This window comes from Siphateles boraxobius, unplaced genomic scaffold (assembly GCF_051911475.1).
Source record: "Siphateles boraxobius isolate OS27281-9 unplaced genomic scaffold, OSU_SipBor_1 19, whole genome shotgun sequence".
Taxonomy (NCBI): Eukaryota; Metazoa; Chordata; class Actinopteri; order Cypriniformes; family Leuciscidae; genus Siphateles; species Siphateles boraxobius.
Window position 1 is genome coordinate 25,407,115 of NW_027508799.1, and position 25,712 is coordinate 25,432,826.

At 38.7% G+C, this 25,712-nt stretch overlaps 1 protein-coding gene across 2 annotated transcripts; it reads left to right on the forward strand.

Moving 5' to 3' along the window:
• The first annotated feature begins 1,298 nt into the window (after positions 1-1,298).
• Positions 1,299-25,688, forward strand: prickle1b (prickle homolog 1b). 2 transcript variants are annotated; one of them, XM_077234532.1, is made up of 8 exons: positions 1,299-1,566; positions 17,899-18,081; positions 19,734-19,847; positions 20,387-20,521; positions 21,851-22,054; positions 22,141-22,327; positions 23,181-24,026; positions 24,117-25,688. In XM_077234532.1, exons 2-8 carry the CDS (start codon positions 17,911-17,913, stop codon positions 25,052-25,054), a joined length of 2,595 nt encoding a protein of 864 aa, XP_077090647.1. In that variant the 5' UTR covers positions 1,299-1,566; positions 17,899-17,910; the 3' UTR covers positions 25,055-25,688. The 2 variants fall into 2 exon arrangements, with proteins under 2 accessions (XP_077090647.1, XP_077090646.1); XM_077234531.1 differs by lacking the exon at positions 1,299-1,566 and adding an exon at positions 14,769-15,505.
• Positions 25,689-25,712: the final 24 nt, after the last annotated feature.

The window sequence follows — 25,712 nt, forward strand, 5'->3', positions numbered from 1 at the left end:
GTGCACAGTATGTGTGTCAGTGTGCAGAGTCAAGATGAATAGGGGAGATAAGCCTCTGAGATTAAAATGTATGGTAGAAAGGGGTTTCTGCTGTCATTGTGTATGTGTGTTGGGGGCAGACCTGTGAATTAGGTCAGGGGCCCAGGCCGTCTGCTGTCAAGAGTTGCGGAGCCGGTTCTGTCAAGGTGTCAGAAAAGTGATGTTTCTGTACTCTAAAGCTGTAAAGTGAACGTCTCAACGCAAACACACACAGTAACAAGGTACTGATGGACAGGACAGACGAGACTGTTAGCTGAAGAAACTTAGTTGGGTTGCATTAACCTGTCAACATTCCAGTTAATGCATTGAACTAATTGCACTTTGAGTCAAGAATTATTGATGTGCAATAACTATTTGATTGATATGAATCAAAGATCTGTCACTTATTTTAAATCTTCAGTCAAACACGGTATAGGGTGGAGGGTAAGTGCCCTTGAGCGAGCCACTTCACTTTGGGGAGCCTCAAGAGTGCAGTTAATCTCTCTCCCTGCCTCCCTATTTTTCTCAGACATTCACAGTGCCAAAGAACTGTGGTGTTTTTTACCCTGAAATATGGTGCTTCATGACTTGTCGCATCAGGTCTGGTGCCAATGGCATGAAGTGTTATTGGTTCACGCATTTCTTGTCATTGAAATCTGGTGCGGTGCGTGTTGACATTTAAATATACACAAGTACATATGATATTTGAGAGCTATGGATGCTTTTTGTTTGTGGACTATTGTCATTTTGGGGGGAAATGCAACAGACAAAATGTTGCTTTCTCAATAAATAAATATGGAATAACAATACAAAACATCAAGAACTGTATGATTGCACAATTGTTAAAGCAAAGTGAACCTATAGAAATGTTTAAAGCGAAATCAATGTTTAATTCCAGCTCTTGTCATTTTTCTTAAAATACCTAAAATGATCTAGGTGTTGATACTGTTAAAAACTAAAGTGTATTGTATAAATGGACTTTAGAAACAACTATTAAAATATTGTCAAAAAGATTTATTTATGATCATTTATGGCTGTAGCCTATTTATAGAACAAATAAAGCATATTTTAGTGTCCCTAGAACATAATTAGATGTGAACGGGTTAATATAGGCCTACGGATTTCTCCTCTATCGCACCAATCAATGTGCGCTTTTGCGCATTCATTCGTCCGATGATTTTTAATTTATTTTGGACCCCACGGTAAGTGAGAGAGGAGAAGCAAGAATGTGAGTGTGTGGAGGGATTGGTTGGTGCCGCGCGTCTCAGCCAATCAGCGCAGAGTATCGCTCATGTCATTTCAGCGCACTGAACACACTGGCTCTTTAACTGACTGCATACTGCATGTTTACTCATCGCAGCTGGGATTCAAACTCGCTTTCTGCGTCTCCACTATGCTGACCCGTTGGTTTGCGCTATTTGGATACTGAACAGCTCCACGTCCTCTACAAAGACCGCTGTTTACTTTCTGTCATCTGGACTCGAGCAAATGACACCAGTTGTGAATATTTTCTAACAGCAACGGAATAAATCAGCACATTTCGTCCCCGTAAGTATGCTTGTGCATTCCGTATGCTATTAAAATAGGTTGATTTGTTTTGTTTTAAATGTTACGGGGTCGTAAATATCGATTTCTAGTATTATAACGTGCAAAAACACGGACAAATCAGAAACAATCTTTTTTCAGATGCGTATGCAAGGGAATAAATGGGAACTAAGGCGTGAACTAATAGCCATACGAACTTTGTGTGCGTGTGTGGGTCAGTGAAAAATAAAAAGATATGATGAAAATGATAAATATTTAAGTTTGGTTCTTCAAAAATGTAATCGTTTTATTCATGTTGGTTTTTAAAAAGCGTTTATAACTAAATTATATATTTAAAATAACAATTTGACATTTACACACAATTATGGGGATCTAGTGGCCGCTCTGTTTTATGTTTATTTTCCCCACACTAATACAAATAGACTTTCTGCATGTTGGTTTACACTGACCTGACTTTGTTTTTAAAGTATTAATATTGTCTGGCAAACCAAAGTTGCTTCACTTTAAAAAATAAATAAATAATAATAATAGGCAAAAAAACATGCCAACATACTTTCCAAGTCTCCGGACAGTAAACCGCCAAGACATTTTCATTCAGAAATCAGAAATTGAAAACATTTTTGTATGCATTATGTAAAAATGTAGCCTATTTAATAGCCTAATAGCCTAACACAATAGTCTAACACAATAATTAACGTTAAAGGGAACCAATTAGCCACTGACCCATGGATGTTTTAAAAAACGCATGTCTGACTGAATGAACACAATTAAATAATTCTGGATGTAACGTCAACGTTAATTGCAATTATGTGAGAAGGAACTCAGTACACGGATGCGTGTAACACAACTTAAACTGTGGTAACACATCACTTTACCTACCAACAAGTGCGTAAAGACGCCCGGATGGTTACAGCATGGATGTGTGAAGCCCTGCGGGTCTCCAGATGTGTGTTACACACTCAGCTGTTCCTTGTCACTCCGGTCACTGCCGGCATTAAAGTGTCTCTCTTTCCTGTCAATCAGAGTGCCGTTTGTCTCCTGACATGTAGCTCACGAATCCATGACCCAGAGACTCACCTTTTCCATAGTAAAAAGAAAAGAATGCTTTTAGTTGTTACATACTAGTTGGGGACCATTTCCATATAAGGCAAAAGAGACTTTACCTTCACGGTTCTCTGTTGAAAGATTTGTTTGAGCGGGAATTTGCCTGAATGACGCACATAGTTTTACTACACGTTTTCTAAGAGCATTATTTTCATAAAATATACTATTAACCCCCATAATTAACCGTCTTTAACTTATTTTTTGAACGTGAGCGAGTTTGCTGTAGGCCTAGATTGGGTGCTGGTGTCCCCTAGCGGTTGCTCTGCTCGTGCAGATTTGGCCTGAGTGACGATGTCGTAGAAACCGTTGCTCAAAAACCGTTGCACATTTCATATCTATTTCATAAATCATAATGTACCCCAGATATATTTTATCCTGTAGTAATTTTTAACCCGAAAATAAAAACTAATTTAGGCTAATCCCCCTCATGCTGCATGGAGTGATATAGGCAGAATGACAGCATTGCATCAACGAAAATGAATTATGAAAGTAGCCTACATTTTTGTCACACGTAAAAAACAAAACAAAACAAAAACTGTCATAACAGTTAGTATAACTCACATAACAGTAAGTATAATGCCCAAATTCGGTCTTTTTAAAGCAATGCCTGGTATTTTAAAAGAGACTCCATCTGGGAGTGAATGACAAACCAGTTAACTAGACCCCTGGGGCTTCTCAGGTGACTTGAGTGGAAGTGGCAGATTTCCAAATGTGGCACCGAACAGGGATCTGAGTTTGTTATGTAAAGACTCGGTTAATTGATGAACCATTACGACCACATGTGAAGCTCTGATTCAGCTGACATACTAGAGAGTGATGTAGTGTGTCCTCGGGTTGGTCTAAATATCTCTCAGATGTGTTTGAAGTGTTGTCAAAACCAGTACAAGAAATCAGGATTGTATTAAGAAAAAGCCATAAACAATTTAGACAGTGAGTGGATATGTGAATTTCTATGTGGTTAAAGATAGAAAAATCTTGGTAAATATTTGTAAAATTGCATGTTTTGGAAATAAACAGAACAAAAGCAGCATTATTTAAACTTTTAGGGTTTGGGTTAGTTAAGCTAGAGCCGTGTTTGGATCTTATATGATAAATAAATTTGTCTAGTATGTGAAATAGAGGGATATTTGTGTGAGAACAAGTCTGTGTGTGTGAGTGTAGCTATACTAACGACAGAAGGAACGATTCTAACCCCATATCCCAGCCCACAGGATATGCTCTGAGGAGTGCTTGTATATGAATCTGTGTTGATTTACTAGTGGTGAGCAGAGGAGGGTCACAGTGCCCTGTTTATGCTGGGAGGCCCTGACGTGTGCTCACCTATGCAAATCACCCCACACCTCAAACACATTTGGCAGCTTTCTATCTCTTCTGTTGCCCGGCCTGTGCATGCTGCCAAGCATGGAGAGGGGGACAGGGACAAGCTTCTCTTTAGTTGAGCTGAAAGAGTCAAACAGTCAGGTCCTGATACAGGCCAGCTGGTATTTAAACTAGCAACTTTAGACAACAGATATTTCCTCAGATAGCAACGAGAACAACATCGCAGTGAAGCCAAATAGTCTAAAGCAATGCAAGTCAATGATAGTAGCTGTTTGATTTATACTTAATTATGCCATTTTGGTCTTTGGTGCCAGTTTAATCATATCGACAGTAAACAAAGAGAGTGGGAAATGATCAGCAAATCACGCAAGCCAAATTTAAACTTGGAGCACCACAGCTCAAAAAGTAGGAGGACATGGTGCTCATTGCCAAGTCATGACTCTGACATAGGCTAATTGTTTTCTATTATATATAGGCTACTACCGATCAAAAGTTTGGGGTCAGTAAAGGTTTTTCTTTTTCTTTCTTTTTTTAATTTTTTTTTCAACTTTTAATCAATCAAAATTGAAATAATTATTTTGTTACAATGTAAAAGTCTACTCTAATTCAACTCTATTCTTTCCATTCATCAAAGAATCCTGAAAACAGCATCACAACTGTTTTCAGCATTGATGTTTCTTGAGCAGCAAATCAGCATATTTATGATTTCTGAAGGATAAGTAATGGCTTCTCAGATTTTAAAATATATTAAAACAGTTATTTTAAATTGCAATAATATTTCACAAGATTAGTTTTTATTGTATTTTTGATCAAATAAATGTAGCCTTAAAAGACATCTTTAAACAAATTAATAAAAAAACGTCACAAACCCCAAACTATTGAACAGTAGTGTAGCAAACAGCACAAACCCTATTGAAAGCTACGGAAAGTTGATCACATGTGAGGCTGAGCGCATAAAAACTGAGAAAATGGAAATTACCCGCCATGACTGATCTTGTAGGTCAACGCACTTGTCTGGCTCACTGTGGGAGATGCTTGAGTTGTTTCTATATATTCATTGCCTGAAAATGAAACACAAATGTCTGGCCTTGGCTAACTCATGAAACCACATCATATTCACGGGTTCTTCATGTATCACATCCACGTGTTGGGGAACAGTGGGTCTATATTAAAACGTCATATCACCACAATCCAACTTGAAAGAATACACGACGGAAGAGACAAAAATTGAGCTATAGTATGAGGTAAGAACGAGTCAATCTTTTGCAAAGCTAAGGGATCAGTGTAATTTATTTGATTATTTTTCTTCCTTCTTGTTTAGTTTTTTGTAAATGCAAGTGAGAGCAAGTTGATTTGGCACCGCAGTAATTACCCACGACAAGCCGTATCAGAGCAGGAGATTAAAGGCAGGTAATGATTTGGTTCAGTCAGACAGACGGCTGCCGGCAGCTGCCTTATAATCAGAGTGTGAGGATGAGACAAGGTAAACATGTACGGCAGACGTTCAGCAGCCGGACGCTTCTGACAGCATGGAGATAAGGGCATCTCAACTACTGAGGAGATGATCCTGGCAGCTGAAAGGCGGCATGTTGCCTGAATTACAGTTGTTTGGATTAAGAAGTAGCATAGATCAATACTTCTGCCGGCATGATAACTGATTTGCATTGTGATTTAATACACATTTACATCACAACTACAAGAGCAGGTGTGATATTTCAAATGCAGATTTTGTGGTGTGTGCGCAATTGGATTTCCCGCTTAATTCCTCCTCTGATTACTCTCATGTGAATGGTCACATTTCCAGGCCTTAAAAAGCCAATGCTGATTCAATCAGGATATGCCTTTGTAAGTACAAGTAAACTTCTTTTTTTACCTTTCCTTCTCTCTCATGCACATTTGATGTCGTATGTTACTTTGCCCTGAAGAAGACCATTTGTGGGTCGAAACATGTTGGCTTTTTTATTATGAAATAAGCCATATTTAAATAAAGGCTTTTTTACCTTCTCCTTCTCCTCCTTATCCATTTTTTGAGTGCCTGGGACCTGCATCTTATTTCACATTTGATGTCTCTTGGATAGTAAAATAAAATAGGTGCAATATTCTATCAGAGCCATGGCTATGTGCTCCGATACATTCAGCGATGGTGCAAACATGGGTGACATGAATTCAAATTTGACTGCAACATTTGCCATTACTTTCCATCCTATCATTTCATATTGCATAGCGTTTTGAATTTAAAAACAAATAATTAAAACCATTATCTAATAAGTGGAAGCAATTTTGAGTACTAATTGGAAAAATCAAGGAATTTGGTCAAAAGGTGTAGAGAAACAAAAAGTGTTTGAACAACTTACTTAATATGCACCGACACACCTATAAGTATTTGAAGATCAAAAACAAAAGATAGACATTTCAACGTTGAGATACTGTAATGTTTTGTTCCTCATAGCGTGGGATGGAAGACATGCTCATAAATTTTCTGTGGTTTACTAATGAATGCTTGGGGCTTTCCAGCACACTGCAACCAAACAGAGATTTTATTGTGAGCTTGTTTGGCTAGTAAAGGTGAAGGGGTTTAATAGCTAGCATAAGTAACAAGTTGTAAAGAATCATCCTGTGTGCTATGAATGAATCCCGGAAACCAGACCGTTTGCTTTTCTATGAAAAGAAAAACGTCAGGACAAAATTAATTATCTAAACGCATTCAGCTGTGAAATGCAACATGCAAAGGCTTGTTTTGGAGTCTCATCCTTTCTGCTTCATGGTTTTCATGCCATGAAGCTGCTGAAATTCATACTGTAACTTATATATGTGTGCGCATGTGTGCAGTTTACTTCGCTGAGAAACCCAGAATACCCCAAAGGGCCACTGACATCTGTTTGGAGACAGAGGGCTTTACCTTTCAATAACACTTGTTGCTCCTCAGAGAGAATTGATGAAGATCATTATGCATCGCACTCCCATGACCCATATCTTCAATGCCTAATGAGCTGAAATGTATTTCTCTCTCTCTCTCTCTGCAGATTAATTTAAACAGATCTCACAACATATCATAAATAAGATGACAATATACAAGCCAAAGTAGAACAAATTATGATATCAGTGTCTTTGCAGCACCAAAGATGTGGCGTATCTCTTTACAATAACTACATGCCTACAAAAAAGATTAGGCTATGGAGGAAGTAAAGCTTCAGCCTAGGTTTAAGGAACAGAATAGCATTATTTTGTCAGAGGGGCCCCTGACACAGACAGGCATTATGTGAGGATTACTATATCATCCTATAGTGTTGAATTACATATCATCACCACCACCCCAAACCACCCCTATTCTAACAGGTATAAATAGCCTTGCAGTGAAAGTAAAGTACAGTCTTGTTTGTCAAAAAGTAGGTTGATTAGCACCAGGCTTGTCATGTTACTACCAGTTGATGGATTATGTGAAACAGACTGGATTGTATAACAGCGTATGTGTGTTTTAAGCCAAAACAATCAACCTGCCCTGGGGGTCTAGTGTCATTACTGTTGCATTCTCCCCTCTTCGGTTTTCTGGCTTGCATTTCCCTGCTGAGAGAGGAGTAATTACCTTCCAAATGGGGATGATGCAAGATAACATTCACAGTTGCACAATTTATCATCAGAATGACTAAGGTCTGTGTTTCGCACTCTCAAAGTGGTGTGTAGGTGGCCTCCGCTACGTCCCCATATCGCTTACTATCTCTTATTAACACTATGTGCCAAAAATAGGCTTGCTAACTTCAGCAGATGAACATAATGGATACGCTTGGTTCAATTTAGGATTTTTGGGCCACAAATGCCATTTGAGATTTAATGTCATGAACTGAAGTAGTGACATATCTTTTCCTCCATACACTCTTAAAATAAAGGTCCTTAACTGGCATCTATGGTTCCATGAATAACCTTTAACATTTATCAAATCTTTTCATTCCACAAAAGTCTCTTTATAGTTGGAAACGGGTTCTTCTTTCAAAATGTTGTTCATTCATACTAGACAAAATATAATTTTAAGAACTGTTCATTGAAAGGTTCTTTGGGGAACCATTCTTCTATATGGCATCACGCTGTGAAATTAGATGGAGGCGGATCGAAATGTAAGCTTGGAGTACATTGTAAGAAAAAGGCAGGTTTTAAGTCGACAAAATGATTGGAGAAGTCCTCCATGTGTCAAAAGTCTGTCAGTTCACCAACATCCAGTTATGACATTTTGATTAAAATTTTGAAGCCAACTTTAAGCCATTCTAGGTGAAAAATGGCATAATAATAAATAAAATAAAATGCTACACAGTCAAAGTCTACAGCAAAAGCTATGCATTTGTTTAAAAATTATAGTCACAGCTTGACTGAATTCAAAGTCAGTTCACTCAGCAGTCATCTTGGAAATGTCCCTACTTCCAATTTATGCAAGTACAGCTCTTATCTATTTGAGTAAAGACCAACATCTTTAAAACTGTATGTGTTTAATAACACATTTCAAATCAGACATTACAATCTGATAATAATCATTTCATAAAATGCACTTCTTCAGCACAAAACTTGCAAAAATGAGCATTTTTCAGGTTTGTCAAACTAACACATTCAAGCGTAAAACAAACATTGGCTCCTTTAATTGTGAGGTCGTACCATTCTATTAAAAATATGGCTGTTATTATAACTGTAAAACAAGACTACAGCTAATCGTTGCGATTCGTGAAGTAATATTATTTTGTATTATAGGTGACTAGCCAAAAGATTGAGTGACTGAAGTTTCATTAAAACTCATTAACAAAAGCTGTTTACTTAGAGGCAGAGCCTGCAAATCTCCAAACATTAGCTAGATGTGCTTCGCTGTTTTTGTTACAGCCACATAAGTGTAAACTGACGTAAGACTGTGAGGTTCGTCAACCACATTAAGTCAATGATCTCTTCATCAGCACCTGGTTAAACGGCATGCCAGGATCCTGAGCCAGGAAAAACAGACTAATGAACTAGCAAAACATATCAGGCTCATTGCTTCAACATGTTGCAGTGTATCCTCACTAATAAAAACAAATCGCACGGACTTATACCTCTCCTTGTGATTCCTGTCTGTTGCGCTTCCTCTGTGTGTCGACCTGGGAGTAAATTCTCTTTAATAATCACAGTCAGCAGCATTAGGAGCAGATGTTCTGTGTTGGTTTGGTATGAGGCAAATGATTGTAATTAGGAGATGTAGAGGTAAGGGGCCGTTGCGCTCAGTGGAAGCCCAGTCGAGTTTGAGGAGGGTAGTGTTTGGGCTGGGTGGTCTTCAGCTCTCTACATGAGGCCCTCAAGACATTTTTCAGACCACCTCTAATTATACAGGATTTTGTGATTACAGGACTTTTAAAATGTCTTCTCATTAGTAGTAATGAATGCACATATGTACAACATATTATACATGTACAAATTAAAAATTGCTGGCTGTCAGACACAAGCCCTGGTGGGCATTGCATGTGCGCCTTATCTATGCAGTCGATTTGATTCTGTCTTATATTTCTTTCACGTGTCACTTCTCGATCACATTCCCCTCAATCTCCCTGTGTGAACCTTACACTGTAAAAAATTATATGATCAATAAGTTATGACGTTTTTACATTGCTTTAACTCGTTGAAATAAGTTAATGAGTTATTCAAGATTCAACACATTTTTAAGTCAGTTTAATGTAATTTAGGTTGAAATGACAAACATCCAAGTTGATTGTACTTAAAAATTTATGGCAATAACTTTTTTATCTTTTCTTATATCCACATAATGTCACGAGGCAAAAAATCTTTATAATCTTAAAAATAAGCTAAACTATCTAAATGGAAAAAATATAATTTCTTATATAACTTCAAAGCAAACTGTTTTTTGTGTGTTAAATGAGACCTGGGTATTATTGTAGCAAACAACAAAAACAAAATAGCTGGTTTTGTGCATGCCTTTTATGTCATTGTTGAACTAATGTGTATATCTTCTGCAGGTAAGCCCACCTGTGTCTGGAGAGGTTAGCGTGACCTCTCCTTTTTTAAAGTGGAATGTATCAGTTAACAATATCAAATTAGGCAGGCAGGATAGGGCGCAGAGGCCAGTTATAAAACGAGGTCCATTATGAACTAAATGCATGCACACACGCAGCTGGATCCCTGTAGATGAGAAGCCAGACACGCTCTGCATATATCATCATTACTATAATCTTCTCCACATTATACTGTATACTTTTATAATGCAGTCACACCTAAATGCAATTACAGTATTTTAAAGTCTTAATTACAGTATTTTACAGTCAACACAGGTTCAGGTCAGGATTTCCAAACTGAATGGACATATTCATTCATCCACAAGAGGACACAATCTATCTTTTTAGCCCAGGGGACTCGTTCTTTTCAGTCTAGTGCAATACATATAATTTGTGTGGCAATCGTCTTGAATAATGTTGTTTTTACTGTACTACGGCATGAGAACTATCAATACTGGCTTATGTAACAATACGCTATAAATCCCCATGGGATTAGCATTAGAAGGCAATGTTGTTGTTTTTTCTGAGACCTTTATGTACTTGTTAATTGATTGAAATGGTGGCTGATTTCTAAAGGTTTTAAATAAGCTTGTGTGAAGTCCTTTAAAAAAAAGAAGCTCTTTTTCGCACAATGTGTCTCTACACATTACAGCGTGTCTGTAATGCCAGCTAATGCATTTCTTAACGGACCTTCTTTTCCCTTGCAATCTATTCAGGAACACGACTTTCGCCTTTTATTAGGCTTCACAACCCCGTGAAGGTGTCTTGCAAATATTCATTGCCGTGCTATAAAGTTTTGGCACACATAAGTTTGCCGTTTACTTTTATGGCCCTATATCTCACACCAGCTTGTGTCTTTTTACTCTTCCGTGACTCAGAAAATTAACAAAGCAGTGAGAAAAGCACTTGCTAAAGCATTGCTGATGGATGTGGGGCTTTGACTGGCAGCAATGGTGAGACTTGTATCACTTTAATCTGACTTCAATGTCTGTAAAGCTGTTTAAAGGTGTGAATCAAGTCAATTCAAATTCAGACTTCAGGAGTTAGTTCAGTGTGCTAAATGTGAATGGGCTGATAATGGGTGTGAATTAGGGCTTTGTGATTGGAGGGAAAGTAAATGCTTGTTGATCTGCACTGTGTAGAAAATGGTGGACAGTCATTGGAGATATCAATGAACGTTTGAAATGGAGATGCTTTGGATTAAGTTTTGTGACTATTTTACTGATTATCTGAGAACAGTTTTGCTGATTCTTTTGTAAATGATTTTAACCTGTCTTACTGCCAGGTTTTTGCAATGTTTTAGACCACCTAAATAGCACACAAGTTTGTCGAGGAAGTACATTTATACCTAGTTTTGGAGTCTCATCCCTCTAGTTTCAACGTGCACAGAGACGGAGTGCAGAAATGACCTGAATGTGGTTTTAAATACCTATGCCATAGTTGAACTGATACGAGGTACCATTGGAAGGCATAAAAACGTTCCACATTTTCTTACTATCAATCTTTTTAAAATAATATTGAAATTATGGAAAATCTTGGTAAAAAAAAAACTGGTAACGCTTTACTTAAAGCCTTTACGTATACTGCTTTAAAAAAAGTATTTTTAAGGCAGTAATTATGTCTTGTAATGCACCTTATAATGCTTTGTATGGCCTCACGAATAATTATAACCACAGTTATAATATATTATAATTCTTATCTGATCATTGAACACACCTATAATGCATTAAAACAGATGACAAAAACAATTTCAGAAACAGCAAATATTATAATGCATTTTAACTTTATGAAAAAGATATAGGCAATGCATTATAACATACATTATGAATACTTTTATAATGCATTGTACATAAGGACTTTAAGTAAAGTGCTACCAAAAGGGTATGCAAACTAAAATAATAATCGTTGAAAAAACTATTAGTATAAAAATGTATATTTTTGGCTGAAGTCAAACTTTCTTATTTGTTGCTCACATCTTTTCTCCTTTACTTTCTGTCAGCGATTCAGTGCACAAACCATGTTAGGGGCGACTTGCATAATGAATAGTAATGACAGTGTGTGACGTTCAGCCTAAATGTTTAAAAACAGATGTTAGTAGGTGTTCATCCCATTGCTAAATTAATCATTTGGCAGAGGCATCCGCTTGATCTTAAAATCATAATTTTACACAACTGACTACATTTCTGTTCGCCATAATGCAATTACATGGCAAAAATGCTCAGACAGGGACAATATGTCAGAGCGAGTCTGAGTCAATTCGCAGCTTTGCCCTGAAAGAGCATTCAATGCATCATTGCTTCCTCCTCCGTAATCTTCAGTGTTACTCAAATTAAAATGACTGATCTAAAGAAGTGGCATTCGAAAGACTGACTACAGTTGTCGGGTGTAAACTGTCCTACATCAGAAACACTCTCATGTGTTGTCCTGACAGTGTGAATTAAAACACATACGCCGTGAGACACTCTGATTCAGTCATTATCAAATCAATAGTGCAATCACCATCCTACAGAGGCAGCGATAAAAAACAAACAAAACAAAAACAAAAAACAGGTTATCAAAAATGATTGATCAAAGCCTGAATGCAGAGAAAAGAGATTATTGTTTAATCCAAAAACCCTAGCTTGTCATTCAACACTTTATTTTTATACAAACATGACCTTATTTGCTTACAAATGTTGGTTTTGCAATAATTGGAGCAGCTGTGTGTGAGCAATTGTGCCATGTTCCATTAGTTTGATGCCTTGTCATTAACATGGGAAGGAAAGAGCGAATCTAAAGACTTGGAGAGATGAGCAGAGGGAGCAGGGTGTGTGCAGGGGTCAGGGGTTACTGAAAAAAGCATCATTAGTTAGGTAGCACTGACATGTGAATGTAGCAGGGCAGCATCCATTCTTAAACACTTGTCAATTGGTGTGGCAATGAGGTGAAATATGCGTTATCGCTTATAATGGCTTGCCAGGGGATGGTCGGGCCATTTTACAATAGGAAGAGGAGGATGTGAACATTAGGTGTTTCGCAAGTAGCTTCCCTTTCCTTTAAGATAGCACAGAGGTAACTGTGCAGGGTTTTCGGGTAATAGACTGCAACTGAAGCAGGAAGGGTTGTGCTCTCCCACCGTTCACATACAAACACATTGAAGAACCTGCTCCAGGAAATGATGGGAACATTCATTGTCTGCTAATTGTGGTTTATTTCTGTCTACATCTGGACAAACAGTCTCAGTAATGTGTCATTTCTTTAGATAAACAAGGTTCTTATTACCCAGTTCTTCACCGGGTTTTATATTTCACTTTTGCTAAGAATCGCCATGACATTTTCTGCCATTTCAATGGTGTTCCTGATAAACATCTTAAGCAGGGAAAAGGGTTTATAACAAAGGTTATCTTGATAGGTAAGTGGTTCTTCATAGTTTCTGCCAAAAACCAAAGAGGAATCCATCTTGGTTTGTTTGTTCTCTCATTGCTGTCTTATCTTGCTGTCTAAAACGACCTCTCAGATTTGGAAGACGCTCAAACTCAAGTTCTTCACGGTGACTTGAAATTTAACTGGGACGATTTGGCAATTGTTCAGTCTAGCAATTTCACACAGGCTTAATGTGGCATTTCAACTGGATCGTGATGAAGTAGCTATGACCAAACAGAGATGCATGTGAAGAGGGTCCAGCTTTTGTGTTTTGTAAGCAAAAACAGCACATTTATCACAAGATGCTTATCCACAGTGGCATATTGGGGCAATATGCTGCAATCCTTAAAATGGTTAGATGTTAGCATTGTGAGAATAAATACAACCCTAAAACTTATTGATTATACTTGTTAGACATTATTCTTAAAGCTTACTGAGAGAAGATGGCTTCTCAGTGGTTTTTCCTTTGTGAGATTCCAGAATTGGAAAGGAATCAACACAATAAGGTCATTGTATTCAACTGAAGTGTGGAGGTGAGAGATGGCCATAGTCACTGTCAACACACTGAACTCAGTCTGAAGGAATGAAGAGGAGGGGGATATTGAGCTTATGGAAATGCCTTAGAATTTGTGAGAAGTGACTCACAAGCATTTACCGCTTATGTCTAATATGAGAACAAATTATTTTGAATTGATTATTTTTAGTGAATTAACTAAATACAGAGCAACCAGTGTAGTCTGATTCCCTAAGGAATGACCCTGAGTCAGTTCTTTTTAGTGAATCAAACACAAAAGTCCCACTTTATATTAAGTGGGTTTAAGTACTATGTACTACCATTGAAATTAATAATTTGATACAATGGACTTATTGTGTACATACATGTTTTTACATTGTATTTATATTTTGAAATACCTGCATGTAATTATAGCTGTAATTAATTTATGTAACTACGTTTATAATTACACTGTTGACCCTTTCCTTACATCTTAACCCAACCTTAAACCAACCCATACCAACAAACCTGACCCTAACCTTACCCGTATCACACCTCAATAGCAGCACAAGTGTTTTACAATACAACATCAACACAATAAGTACACTGTACTTATTTTTCAGTGCAAGTACAAAGTACTTAAAGCCACTTAATATAAAGTGGGAACAATATTTATTACTTACAAAATACTAAATTGGTCAGAACTGGTCACACTAAAATTGAAATTATTTGATCATTTACTCATCCTTATGTCATTCCAAACCTTTATGACTTACTTTCTTCTTCAGAACACACAAAAAAGTTATAATTTGAAAAATGTTTTTTGTAAGTAAATGGGGTCTAATGTTGTGTTGGACCCTGTTACTTTCACTGTAAGGACAAAAATATTCTTCAAAATATCTTCTTTTGTGTTCTACAGAAGAAAGATAGCCATTCAGGTGTGAACGATGTGATTGGTGAACGCCTCAATTTTGGACACAAATGCATACATTATTGTAACAAATGCTTACTTTTTAGAAATGCAGATACTGAGAAGTACAGTAATGTTATATAATTCATTATGCCATTCCAATCTCTGATTCTGTGAGGTTAACATATTTCCTGAGCACACTCCATTCTTCCTTGACATGCCAAATGTAGCTAAAATAACAGGAACTCTTGGCCATTGGTGGAAAACAACAAGCACTTGATGCAACATTCAATGCAGAATGAAATCATCCTGGATGTACTTGACTTTGAATGTTTAGGGACAAAACAAATGGCTCTGTGGATTGAAAAGAGTTTGTTTTGGGATGTGGACAGCTCTCTTACAGCAGGAATGTGGATGAAGGTTGTTTGGGGATGGGGGTGGATTTCAGTTTAAAGTATAGGAGGAGGGCTTAAATGTGAAGGGGGCTGTCCCGGGGTTGGCTTTGACTACAAGGAGACATGCTACTTGGCACACACATCGATACATTCATTTCAACGTGTTCAGGACACAACTGAATTCTATCCAAACTGTAAATCTTCAGGGGAATTTACCCGATATCGTTGTAGACATGCTTGTTAGACTGTTCCTCTGCAACTTGCACTAATTGGAGGCTTTTCCTGCAGGATGCATTACGCACAGGTAAGATGCTTCTCGAAACGTGATTAAGTCTAAACTAGTCTCACACTGTAAATATGGAACTCTAGACTTTGCAGTGCAGACAGTCACGCAATCAGACTGATTGGGTGATAAGTATTTGATGTCAGACAGAAACCAGCAGTTAAAATAACATGTTATGATCATATGCAGTTTTGGCATAAGGGAGCTGAGAATAAAAAAAATGTATCAAAAAATGGGATGTGAAAGAGGATGACAAGTGCACTTGGAATATATCAGGCCCCATTTACACCTGATGTTAAGATTCATTTGGGTGGACATCTCTGAAATTAAATAATTCATAGGTAGCTAGTCGGAACTGTAAAATTCAGGGAAATTTGGGATGATTTTTCTTTCTTTTTTTTTTTTTACATTATCATCAACGTGGAGTTACTAGGAAGCCTTTTTAATACTGCAGATGCTCATTAAGTTCCATTTTCTTTTAAATTTGCTGAACTTAAGGGAAAGGATTTAACAAAATGTCCAAATGTAAAAGATTAAAAATCAGTAAAAAAAAAATTTAATTGATCATGCATAAAACTTAGTATTGGGGGATATTTTCCATTCGGTAAGTAAGATTACATGCAGGTATAATTGAGCCACATTAGTATTAAGCTTGGTGGCCAAGAATACATGAAACAAAGCTTACTTGAATATTTAAATACATTAAATTTTTATTGCACTATGATTAAATACATGTTACACATCCTTGTTTTTTGCTGCTTTCACTTTACACAGAGTTCAACTGTAGTCAGATTAATGTGATTAATTAATTTAGCAAGTACTAGAGGTTTCATTCAGTTCTATCTGTGGTCTCTACACTGCATGCATCAATGCTTAGCGAAATCGATGCATGTAGAATGTCAGACTCACTTAGCTTACTGGACATTTGCATTACAGAAAATGTTATATCCCAGACCTGACAACAGAGGCAATGTGAAGCCAGGTTTGTTGAATCTTAGCCTCAGGTGGAATTGTTGTAATCCAAACCTCAGTTAATCCTAACACCAGTCTTTGTTTTTTTTTATAAGTATTTCATATTTGACATGGTAAAACCCGGTCAGCGCTCACTCCCCTGTCTGAGGTACCCGTCAGATAAGTGGCGTAAATCTGGAGTGTGTTTATATTTCTCTACCGTTGTGACGTTTTAAAAAGGACCTCTCTTCAAATGTATTTTCCTCCTATGCATGTTTCTTTGAAAACAGAGCAGGGTAGAACGTTCTGTTTTTGCGACAAAGACACACATTGTGTTGGTGCCAGAGAGTGACAAGGTGTAACGTGAGTGCTTGTGTATGTTGGCCCTGGAAGCCACAGCAGGCATTTCCTACACTGCAAGACTTTTGTTAAGAAAGCTGGCAGAGAAAGTTCCAAGGGTTTGATGTATATAAATTTAATCACACACAAACACAAATATACAATCATAAAAACCTAGTCTACTCTTTTACTCGTTGCTTAGTTCGAATGATCCGTATCTGACCGTTCTTTCCCATTCAGGTGTGATAATTGTGGTGAGAGGCTACTGCATGGGCACTATTGTGAGAAGTTAATTTGCATTTGACTGGGGTCATAGAAGGGGAGCTGGATTGTGATTGAGGCAATCAAAATTACATTTTACATTAAGAGAACCGGGAAAGTGTTATCTGTAAGATACCCCGATCGATGCATCTTCATATTGCAAATCTATTATCTTTGCTTCGTAGCATATAAATACGCAGAATAACAGGTATCTTACAACATGACCAAGACCAGAAACCATCTAAACTTATACTGGACAATGAAGACCTAAGATAAAACATCCGTAATCTACCACATAATGGGCTAAGAGTACATAGGACTTTCCCTGTGACTTGGGGCAAACTGAGAGGGGGATCATCAAACTCCAACCTCAACCCAAACAAGGGCGTTCACACACTATATTGGACTCATTTGCAATTCAAAACATTTGAAGTAGGAGTGTTCTTTTCAACACCTAGGGACCAAAGGCATTTTATCTGACAGAAAGTACTCTGAAGTGCTTAAGCATCAAGATAAAGAAGGCCTGGAGAAAGAGCCACGAGTGTTTAATCCTGCTTCATGTACACATTGACATCTTATCTGCAAGCTTAAGGCTTGGCCTGAAAGGCAATACTCTGACATTTCAAAGCACAACTTCCCCATAGTTTTAAATATCTGGCAACTCTGAAGGCCCAGATAGATAAAGTAAACCCCATGATGGGTAGCAGCACTGGAAGTCGCTTACCATATCCATTTTAAGATGTTCTGAGAACATTCTTCCACAAAGGATAATGCATATTTCATGAAACAGATGCAGCTGGAAACTTTGGGTATAACCCAATTTAATATTTAAAAACTAATACCTCTTTTTATTATCTGAACAGTGCCCCCATCTGATGAGTCTTGAAACTACATCAAGGATTTGGCCCATTACTAGGGCTCCGGACATGAACTCAAGGGGAGCCAAAGTGGCACTTGGGTTTCAGAGGAGTTCAACCTCTGATGACGACTCTGGATGTGCTTTGGAGGAGTATACATGGGTTCCTCCTGGACTACGACCCGAGCAGGTAAACCTTGAGCCTCATGTCTCCTTATTTGTGTAGATTTCTCATCAAAGTTGAGGGTAGGCAGCCATAACTACAAGTAAAAAGCATATCACATTGTTTATAATTCTAATGATCTACAGACATCCAAAAAATCCGGAAGAAACAGTCTCTGCCTTTCTGACTTTTATGTGAGGCTTAGCCAGTGCATGCATCCTCAGTGTTTCATCTATCCTGAGACAAAGCTACACATGACCTTGCAGGGAGCCACAGCTCTTAATGAATCTATTCTTTGACATGTGCAAAGTCTGGCAAGCTTACTAAGTGGAAACTGGACACTCAACCTTGATATTGAGCACACATGCGACCTACAGTATATCTGTCTGACAGCGTTTTGATGGGCAGCACAGAGCCAGCTGAAAGTAGCTGAAAATTTTTGGGCAGAACAACTAGTAAAAAAATACAGAAAACTAATGTGAGTACTAGGAAAATTAGGAAGAGAAATATTTACATGTTGAAAAGTCAAGCATTTTTCTTAGAAAAGAAATGCCATGTTGAGGAACAAGAATATGTTGTAATTGCTTTGAATCTTTCCTGCGGTGCACAAACTGTTGCAGGCATTTAATTTCCCAAGAAAGGCGTCTCTTAATAACAAAATGAAGTATTTTATGGTCAAATGCTTAACAAACAACTGCCATGGTCTGGCATTAAAAGTATTGTTTTCAAAAATATACCTAATAACATTTTAGTCATTGTAATTCCAAGTTATCTATTTAATTAGATCAAGTTACCATATAGAACTTTTGTAAAGAACTATTGTAAAGTCTTTCCATTACAAACATATTACCACTGTCAAAGGTATGCTCCTCAGTGTGTTGGCTTAAACTACCCATATTATACTTGTGTGGTTCAAGCATCAGTCCCAACAAAACAGCCATTTAGATAACCTACTTTCTTGCCCTGCTGTATGGAGTAAGCAAACAGAGCTGAGCCTGTGCCGAGGGGCTAGCTGGCACTTTCCTGACACAAGGAAATACACAAACACACGCAGGACCAACGAGGGTGGAGGTAGGACTAGAGTGAAAGAAGGTCTGCAGTGAAGTTGAATGTGTTTTTCTAACACCCACCTTCTCCTCGTTTTTCAAAACATAAAGTGGGAGGCCTGACATCTTCATGAAAGCTCTTCCCCCAGTTCTGTGGAAGGCACTGCAATGAGCTTTAAAAAAAAAAAAAAAAAACGTAACTTGAAGGCAAAAACGTTCCCGAGGTTTATAGAGAATTTAGGGCAATTTGTATGACAGCTCTCCATATCAAATCCCACTCATATCCCATATAGACCCAACCCCACTGTTACAGAAATACAGATCTGCCTTCATCTAGATAGTAACACTTAAACACAAGGAACATTCCAGCAGACATCTATCTTTGTGTCTTTAATGGCGTACTGCCCCATAAATATTCTTCAGGGTCGCCACTGACAGACACCACTGTTTAAACGCTTTGTCCCAGTCAATGATATACCCACTTCCCCCTTGTTGGGGAAGACAATCGGGAGAAGCCTGTATGACAGGTTGAATGATGTAGCACCAATTGAGGCTGGTGTCTCATTTCAGCTTTCAGCTGTTGAAAGCAAACCCTAATCCTCTCACTCTCCATGTGCCTTCTTTCCCCATCAGGTTCAGATCTACTTTTCTTGCCTGCCAGAGGAGAAGGTGCCATATGTCAACAGTCCTGGAGAAAAACACAGGATCAGACAACTACTCTATCAGCTGCCACCACATGACAATGAGGTATGTGGAAAAAAAGAGAACAATGAAAGTGACAGAAGACATTTATGCTGCTAGAATACACAACGGTTTTTACTAGAGGACTTTATGATCTTGCAGATAAATGTTCATACAAATCCCTTTCGAGTTTGCATATAAAGATGTTTCAGTGGTATGTATCACAGAGGGACATCTTTCTCCTTTACACTAGCAGCAATAAAATGTTTTATGGTGCTTGCTGTAAGACCTGGAACTGTTTACTTTAGCAAATTCCTGGCATGACTGTGGGTTTCAGACCTAAAAAGTTCTTCACGTGTGGCATCATTGTTTAACCCCCTGCAGGGCCAAACAGAGCAAATTGTTTGTCTTTTGTCATTTTGTATGAGTTCCACAAGTCTGTTGTAAACTCTTTGATTTGTGTACTTTTCAACTTAGCCCCAGAAAAGTGGGAAAATTTAAACAACTTTGGCGTCAAGCCTTTGATGAAACTTACTGCAGCTATTCATCTGTTCTTCATTTAGGCAAATAAACAAAAACATTTTTATACCTTTGCTTCAACACAGATCCGATACTGCCAGTCCCTCAGTGATGAGGAGAGACGAGAACTCCACATGTTCAGCATTCAGAGGAAAAAAGAGGCACTCGGGAGGGGAACCCCAAAACTGCTTCCCAGAGCCCTGCAGCACATTTGTGAGCATGTATGTATAAATGTTCCAGCTCTTTTTCCCACAATCTGTAGAAATCCTAGTCAAATATGCAAATATCCAAGTTAAAGGTAGTGCACAAAAGAGGCCACATTCAAACTTCTAAAGTTCATTTGATTAACTGCCACACTTGAAAGATCTCTAGTTGTTTCTGTGACCATTAATTCAGTTATGAAAATGAAGTTTCTGCTTCATGCTACATTCCATTGGAAGAAATGTTGACTTGTCATGGCAAAGCAGACAACTTGGAATCATGCATATGGTCCAATTATGGCCTAAAGACAACCAAAGCATAGAGAAAATTCATGGAAAAGATTAAGTATTACAGACTGATCTCATGAAATGGCGTATGTATGACACGCCAATTCGTATTTCCATTTTTGGGGTGCTATCAACACGCATAATCACTTTTCAGCGTGTTTATCAACGCCGTTGACTTAACGTTACATCACTGTATATATAAATATATGACCTACCCCAACCCCGTCCTTAAACCTACCCGTCACTGGGGTTAATACCATTTATGAGTCTTCCCCTACCATCATAGGGAAAAAAATATTGCTCCCCAGATGTAGATATACATTTTGCCTCGTTTCGCTCGGACATTTAACGGCGTACACATACACGCGGAATCACTCGGACATTTAATGGCGTAGACATACACGCGGAAAATGACGGTTCGTTTCGGCGTGGACATACACGCGGATAGCTAAAAATGCGTATAGATAACACGCCACTTGACTTGAAAGTGGCGTGTATGTTTACGCAAAGTCATGATGTCATGTTGAGTATTACAACACACAGTCTTTGGCCGAATACCATCTCCTTCAGGGGCTGGAGTTAGCACATGAGAGCCAGTGCAGAGGGTTGTTTCCTGTTGAGAAGACTATAAACACAAACCAAAAAAAGTCTAGCATCATAATACCTCAGAAAAACAGATGTATCTCTTCACCACAAATTGCCACACACGACATTGCAGAGCAGTGCTAATCTCGGGTCTCTTGTTTCCGTTTCTGAAAAAATTTGCGGGACACTCAACACCCCTGTTTCCAAGGCCAACGGCCATGTAATAATAATTGGAAGCAGCTGTGAAATGAATACTTTGGCAAAAGTACTTCTAAAAACCAACCTAGCATGGCCAAATGCATGATCATGAGTCTTTTTATAAGTCGATTTCAACAGATATGGGGGTCCATTTTAATTAAAATTTAATAAGAAAGAAATATGAAGAGTAAGATTCAATACAATGTACGATGACTTTGTATGACTAAAGCAGCCATATGCTAGCCCTTGATTCTCATAAAATCTTACTTTGAATTGCAGTGCAAAGAGAACATCAAGGGTGGAGAGATGGCAGTGTTTGCTTCACGAGCAGGCCCCAGCCTGTGCTGGCACCCAGCATGCTTTACTTGCTCCACCTGTCATGAACTCATGGTAGACCTCATCTATTTCTACCACAATGGCAAAATCTATTGTGGTAGACATCATGCAGAGCTTCTGAAGCCACGGTGTTCAGCTTGTGATGAGGTGAGGATATAAATCCTTTTCTAAAGAGCCAATACAACAAAGAAAGAATTGGCCAAGAAGAATTTCTAAATTTTCTCTCTTCACAGATAATCTTTGCTGATGAGTGTACTGAAGCTGAGGGACGTCACTGGCACATGAAACATTTCTCTTGCTTTGAGTGCGAGACTATTTTAGGAGGACAGAGATACATCATGAAGGATGGTCGACCTTTCTGTTGTGGATGCTTTGAGTCACTGTATGCAGAGTACTGCGAGGCCTGTGGGGAGAATATTGGTGAGTTACCTCTGTAAGAACTGAACTTGTATGGCAGGAATGTCCATTCCTGCACCTTCCTGCAGAGTTTAGCTCCAATCCAGTCCAACATACCTGCCAGAACAGGGGTTTTCAAACTATTGGTTACCCCCCCATTTGTGGGGGGCAGAGTGGGAAAAGGTGGGTTGCGCAAAGCCACTTGGCTAAATTGTGTCGTGTTCTGCATGAGACTGCATTACACATGGAAATTCAAATGTCACGAAAGGCCCATTTCTTGAGTCCTTTTGAGGTCTGAGGTGTGAAAGACCAGTGCTGCAAAGTTACATGACAGTTTAAGGGCTCCCTGTAGTTTTCAGGCAAAATAAAAGCTTGATGGTTTAATCAATGTCTGTAAATGAAGAAATGAAAATGTAAATTTTAGTATAGAAATGTTCTGTTTCTTAAATACTTGATTTCTGTCATATTCTGGTGCACCACATTTTTTTAATGTCGGTGTAAATCAGTTGAGGCAGCAGACTGAAACCAGTCAGTTATTCTTCTCATTATTTCAACATAGACATTAGGCTGCTATTTTAATGGTTATTATAATTTTTGATAATGTACCATAAGTCTTTTACCCCTCCGGTGGGTTTTGAGATGGATTATACTTGAATAGGTGGGTCCTGGACTGGAAACGTTAGGGAACCCCTGTGGTAGAAAGTATTGAGTAATTCTGAAGACCTTGATTAGCTGGTTTAAGTTTGTTTAATTAGAGTTGGAGCCAACCTCTGCAGGAAGATGGCCCTCCAGGTGCAGGATTGGACACCTCTGTTGTATGTATATCTGGTTGAAAAAGTACAGCATTTCTCACTTCTATAAATTTACTTTTATGCAGGTGTCGACCATGCTCAAATGACATATGAGGGTGTACACTGGCATGCTACCGACAAATGCTTCTGTTGTGCCCAATGCAAAACCTCCCTGCTGGGCTGTCCCTTCCTTCCAAAAGAGGGCCGGATTTACTGCTCTAAGGACTGTAGCCTAGGTGAGGATGTCCATGCTTCTGACTCTTCGGATTCAGCCTTTCAGTCCGCCAGATCACGGGAATCTAGGCGTAGCATACGAATGGGCAAGAGTAGTCGCCCTACAGAGCAGTGCCAGCAGACAAAACTCTATTCGGCAACAGACTGTAGGACCTCCAGTTTCTGTGGTCACAACACTGAGACTATGTGTAATCAGTTGGAGAGAATCAACTTGGCAGACGACAACTACTGGAGAGACCGGGATGAACAGGAAGCACCTGAGGACAGTGTGGAAGATTGGGCTGAGCATGAGGACTATATGACTCAGCTGCTCCTGAAATTTGGAGACCGTGGTGTCATCCACATGGAGGACACCAGACCAGCCGAGCCATGGATGATGAAAGAATCTGAGACCAACAGGACCAAACCAGAGATGAAGATCAGCAGCCACAATTTGTCAAGTAAGAAGCACCACACCGATATGTATTGGGCCCAGTCTCAGGATGGACTTGGAGACTCTGCCTATGGAAGTCACCCTGGGCCAGCTAGTGCTAGAAAGATTCAAGAGCTGGAGATGGATCAGAGAGCAGTGCCTGGATTCTGGTCTGAGCCTAGGCAATGGTATGAAGACTCACTGGAGTGCATTACAAGTGAACTCCGGAAGGCAGAACACAACATTGGAAATTCTATGGATTCTCTAGCTCTCTCAAATATAACAGGTAGGCACATCTTCAAACAGTCTCTATGCACTTCATACATTTCTTGTCCATTCTTAAATTAATCAATTACTCATATCTTTAATTTCGCAGGAGCTTCAGTGGATGGAGAGAGAGAAGACAGACAGACCATCTACTCCCTCCAAAACATGAAAGATCAGGAGAGAGAAATGAGCGAGATGGAAGAGTGTGATAACATTAGTAACATGGGCACACTTAACTCCTCAATGCTGCACAGAAGTGCTAATTCATTGAGGAGTTTAAACTCTGAGCTGGACCGTGATGAGACACTGGAACTAGGAGGGAGAGAAGACCGGGAAGAAGAGGACAGAATTCCACCTTATTTTGGAGAGGAACTGCCCTCTCCACTGCAACTTCCAGTGCTGAGAAGGACCAAGTCTCAATCTCAGACCCAATCCAGACCTCAGCAAGTGAAGTTCTCTGATGATGTTATGGATAAAGGATATTATGGTGGACTAGGCTTAAGGCAACCACCAATGAGCGAGAGGACCCACAGACGGACATATCACATGGAGGAGGAGACACAGAGACGTCCTGCTAACAGACATCATCACAAACGCAGACAGGGCCGGAAAACACGTTCAGAAAATGCCTTGCACCTGCCTTCCAAAAACCGGGGTAAATTGCATGTTGTACCTCAGGTAATTGGCTCAAGCATACCAGAACCCAGGAATGGTATTCTTCTAAATCAGGCAGCACACAGTCAGCACCCTTATCATCAAACCCCATCAGACTTTGCGCAGCAGGACATGGTCAGAAAAGACCACTTCCAAGACTTTTGCGATGATGATGATGACGACGACTGGTGTTCGACATGCTCGTCTTCATCTTCAGAGTCTGAGGAGGAGGGGTTCTTTCTTGGCCAGCCAATTCCTAAGCCCCGATCCCAAAGCTTTCATTATTATACAGAGGACTATCCAACTCGCGTGACCGCTTTAACACCTCCTTTCGGATCACGGCCCAAACTGAAAAAGAAAGGTCACAAGGGCAAAAACTGCATAATTTCTTAGACTTGAGACTGAAAGCATGCCTATGTTGCCCTGGAACATAAACATGACTGATCCTAAAGAAGCTGGACAACAAAACTTTTTCACTTGAGTTTTAAGTTGTCTTTACAGTTGTAGAGTGTCAGTTGTGTTGCTGGTATATGAACAATGAAAGCAACATGTAATATTTCCTTGTACATTGTATAGCAAAAGCATTATTCCCAAAAGCAAAATTACTGGGTAGCATGTAGACTAACTGAATAATTATTTAATAGTGCAAGCAATGTATATTTGTTAAATTAAGATTGGAATACTGATATTTTTATATCCAAATATGTTAAATGATTAATACAATTCCTGGCCTCAGAATATTATTTTATTTTATGATTATTAATGAACAAAATTGAGGTCTGCGATTTTTTTGACCAGGGATTTGCAAATGCAAAACATGCACTATTCAAGTTTGATGGTCTCGTTACATTACTCTGCTGGTGTAATAACTGCACCCTTAAACATTTCTCTGTCCACAATTTGCTTATGCGCTTAAACAGTGTTGGGGTAATCTTCCCTCTACTATGTACATTTCACCACCGGTAACCATACTATCCCTTTTTAACATTAAGATGTCAATAAAATAATTCAAGAGAGATTTAATACATTCCCTTGCAACTTGATTTTTTTT

Excerpts from the sequence above, each read along its gene's own strand:
- prickle1b (XM_077234531.1), top strand. Across the intron at positions 20,522-21,850 it reads TGCAGCACATTTGTGAGCAT|TGCAAAGAGAACATCAAGGG; the intron begins GTATGTATAAAT and ends TTTGAATTGCAG. Across the intron at positions 22,328-23,180 it reads GGCCTGTGGGGAGAATATTG|GTGTCGACCATGCTCAAATG; the intron begins GTGAGTTACCTC and ends ACTTTTATGCAG.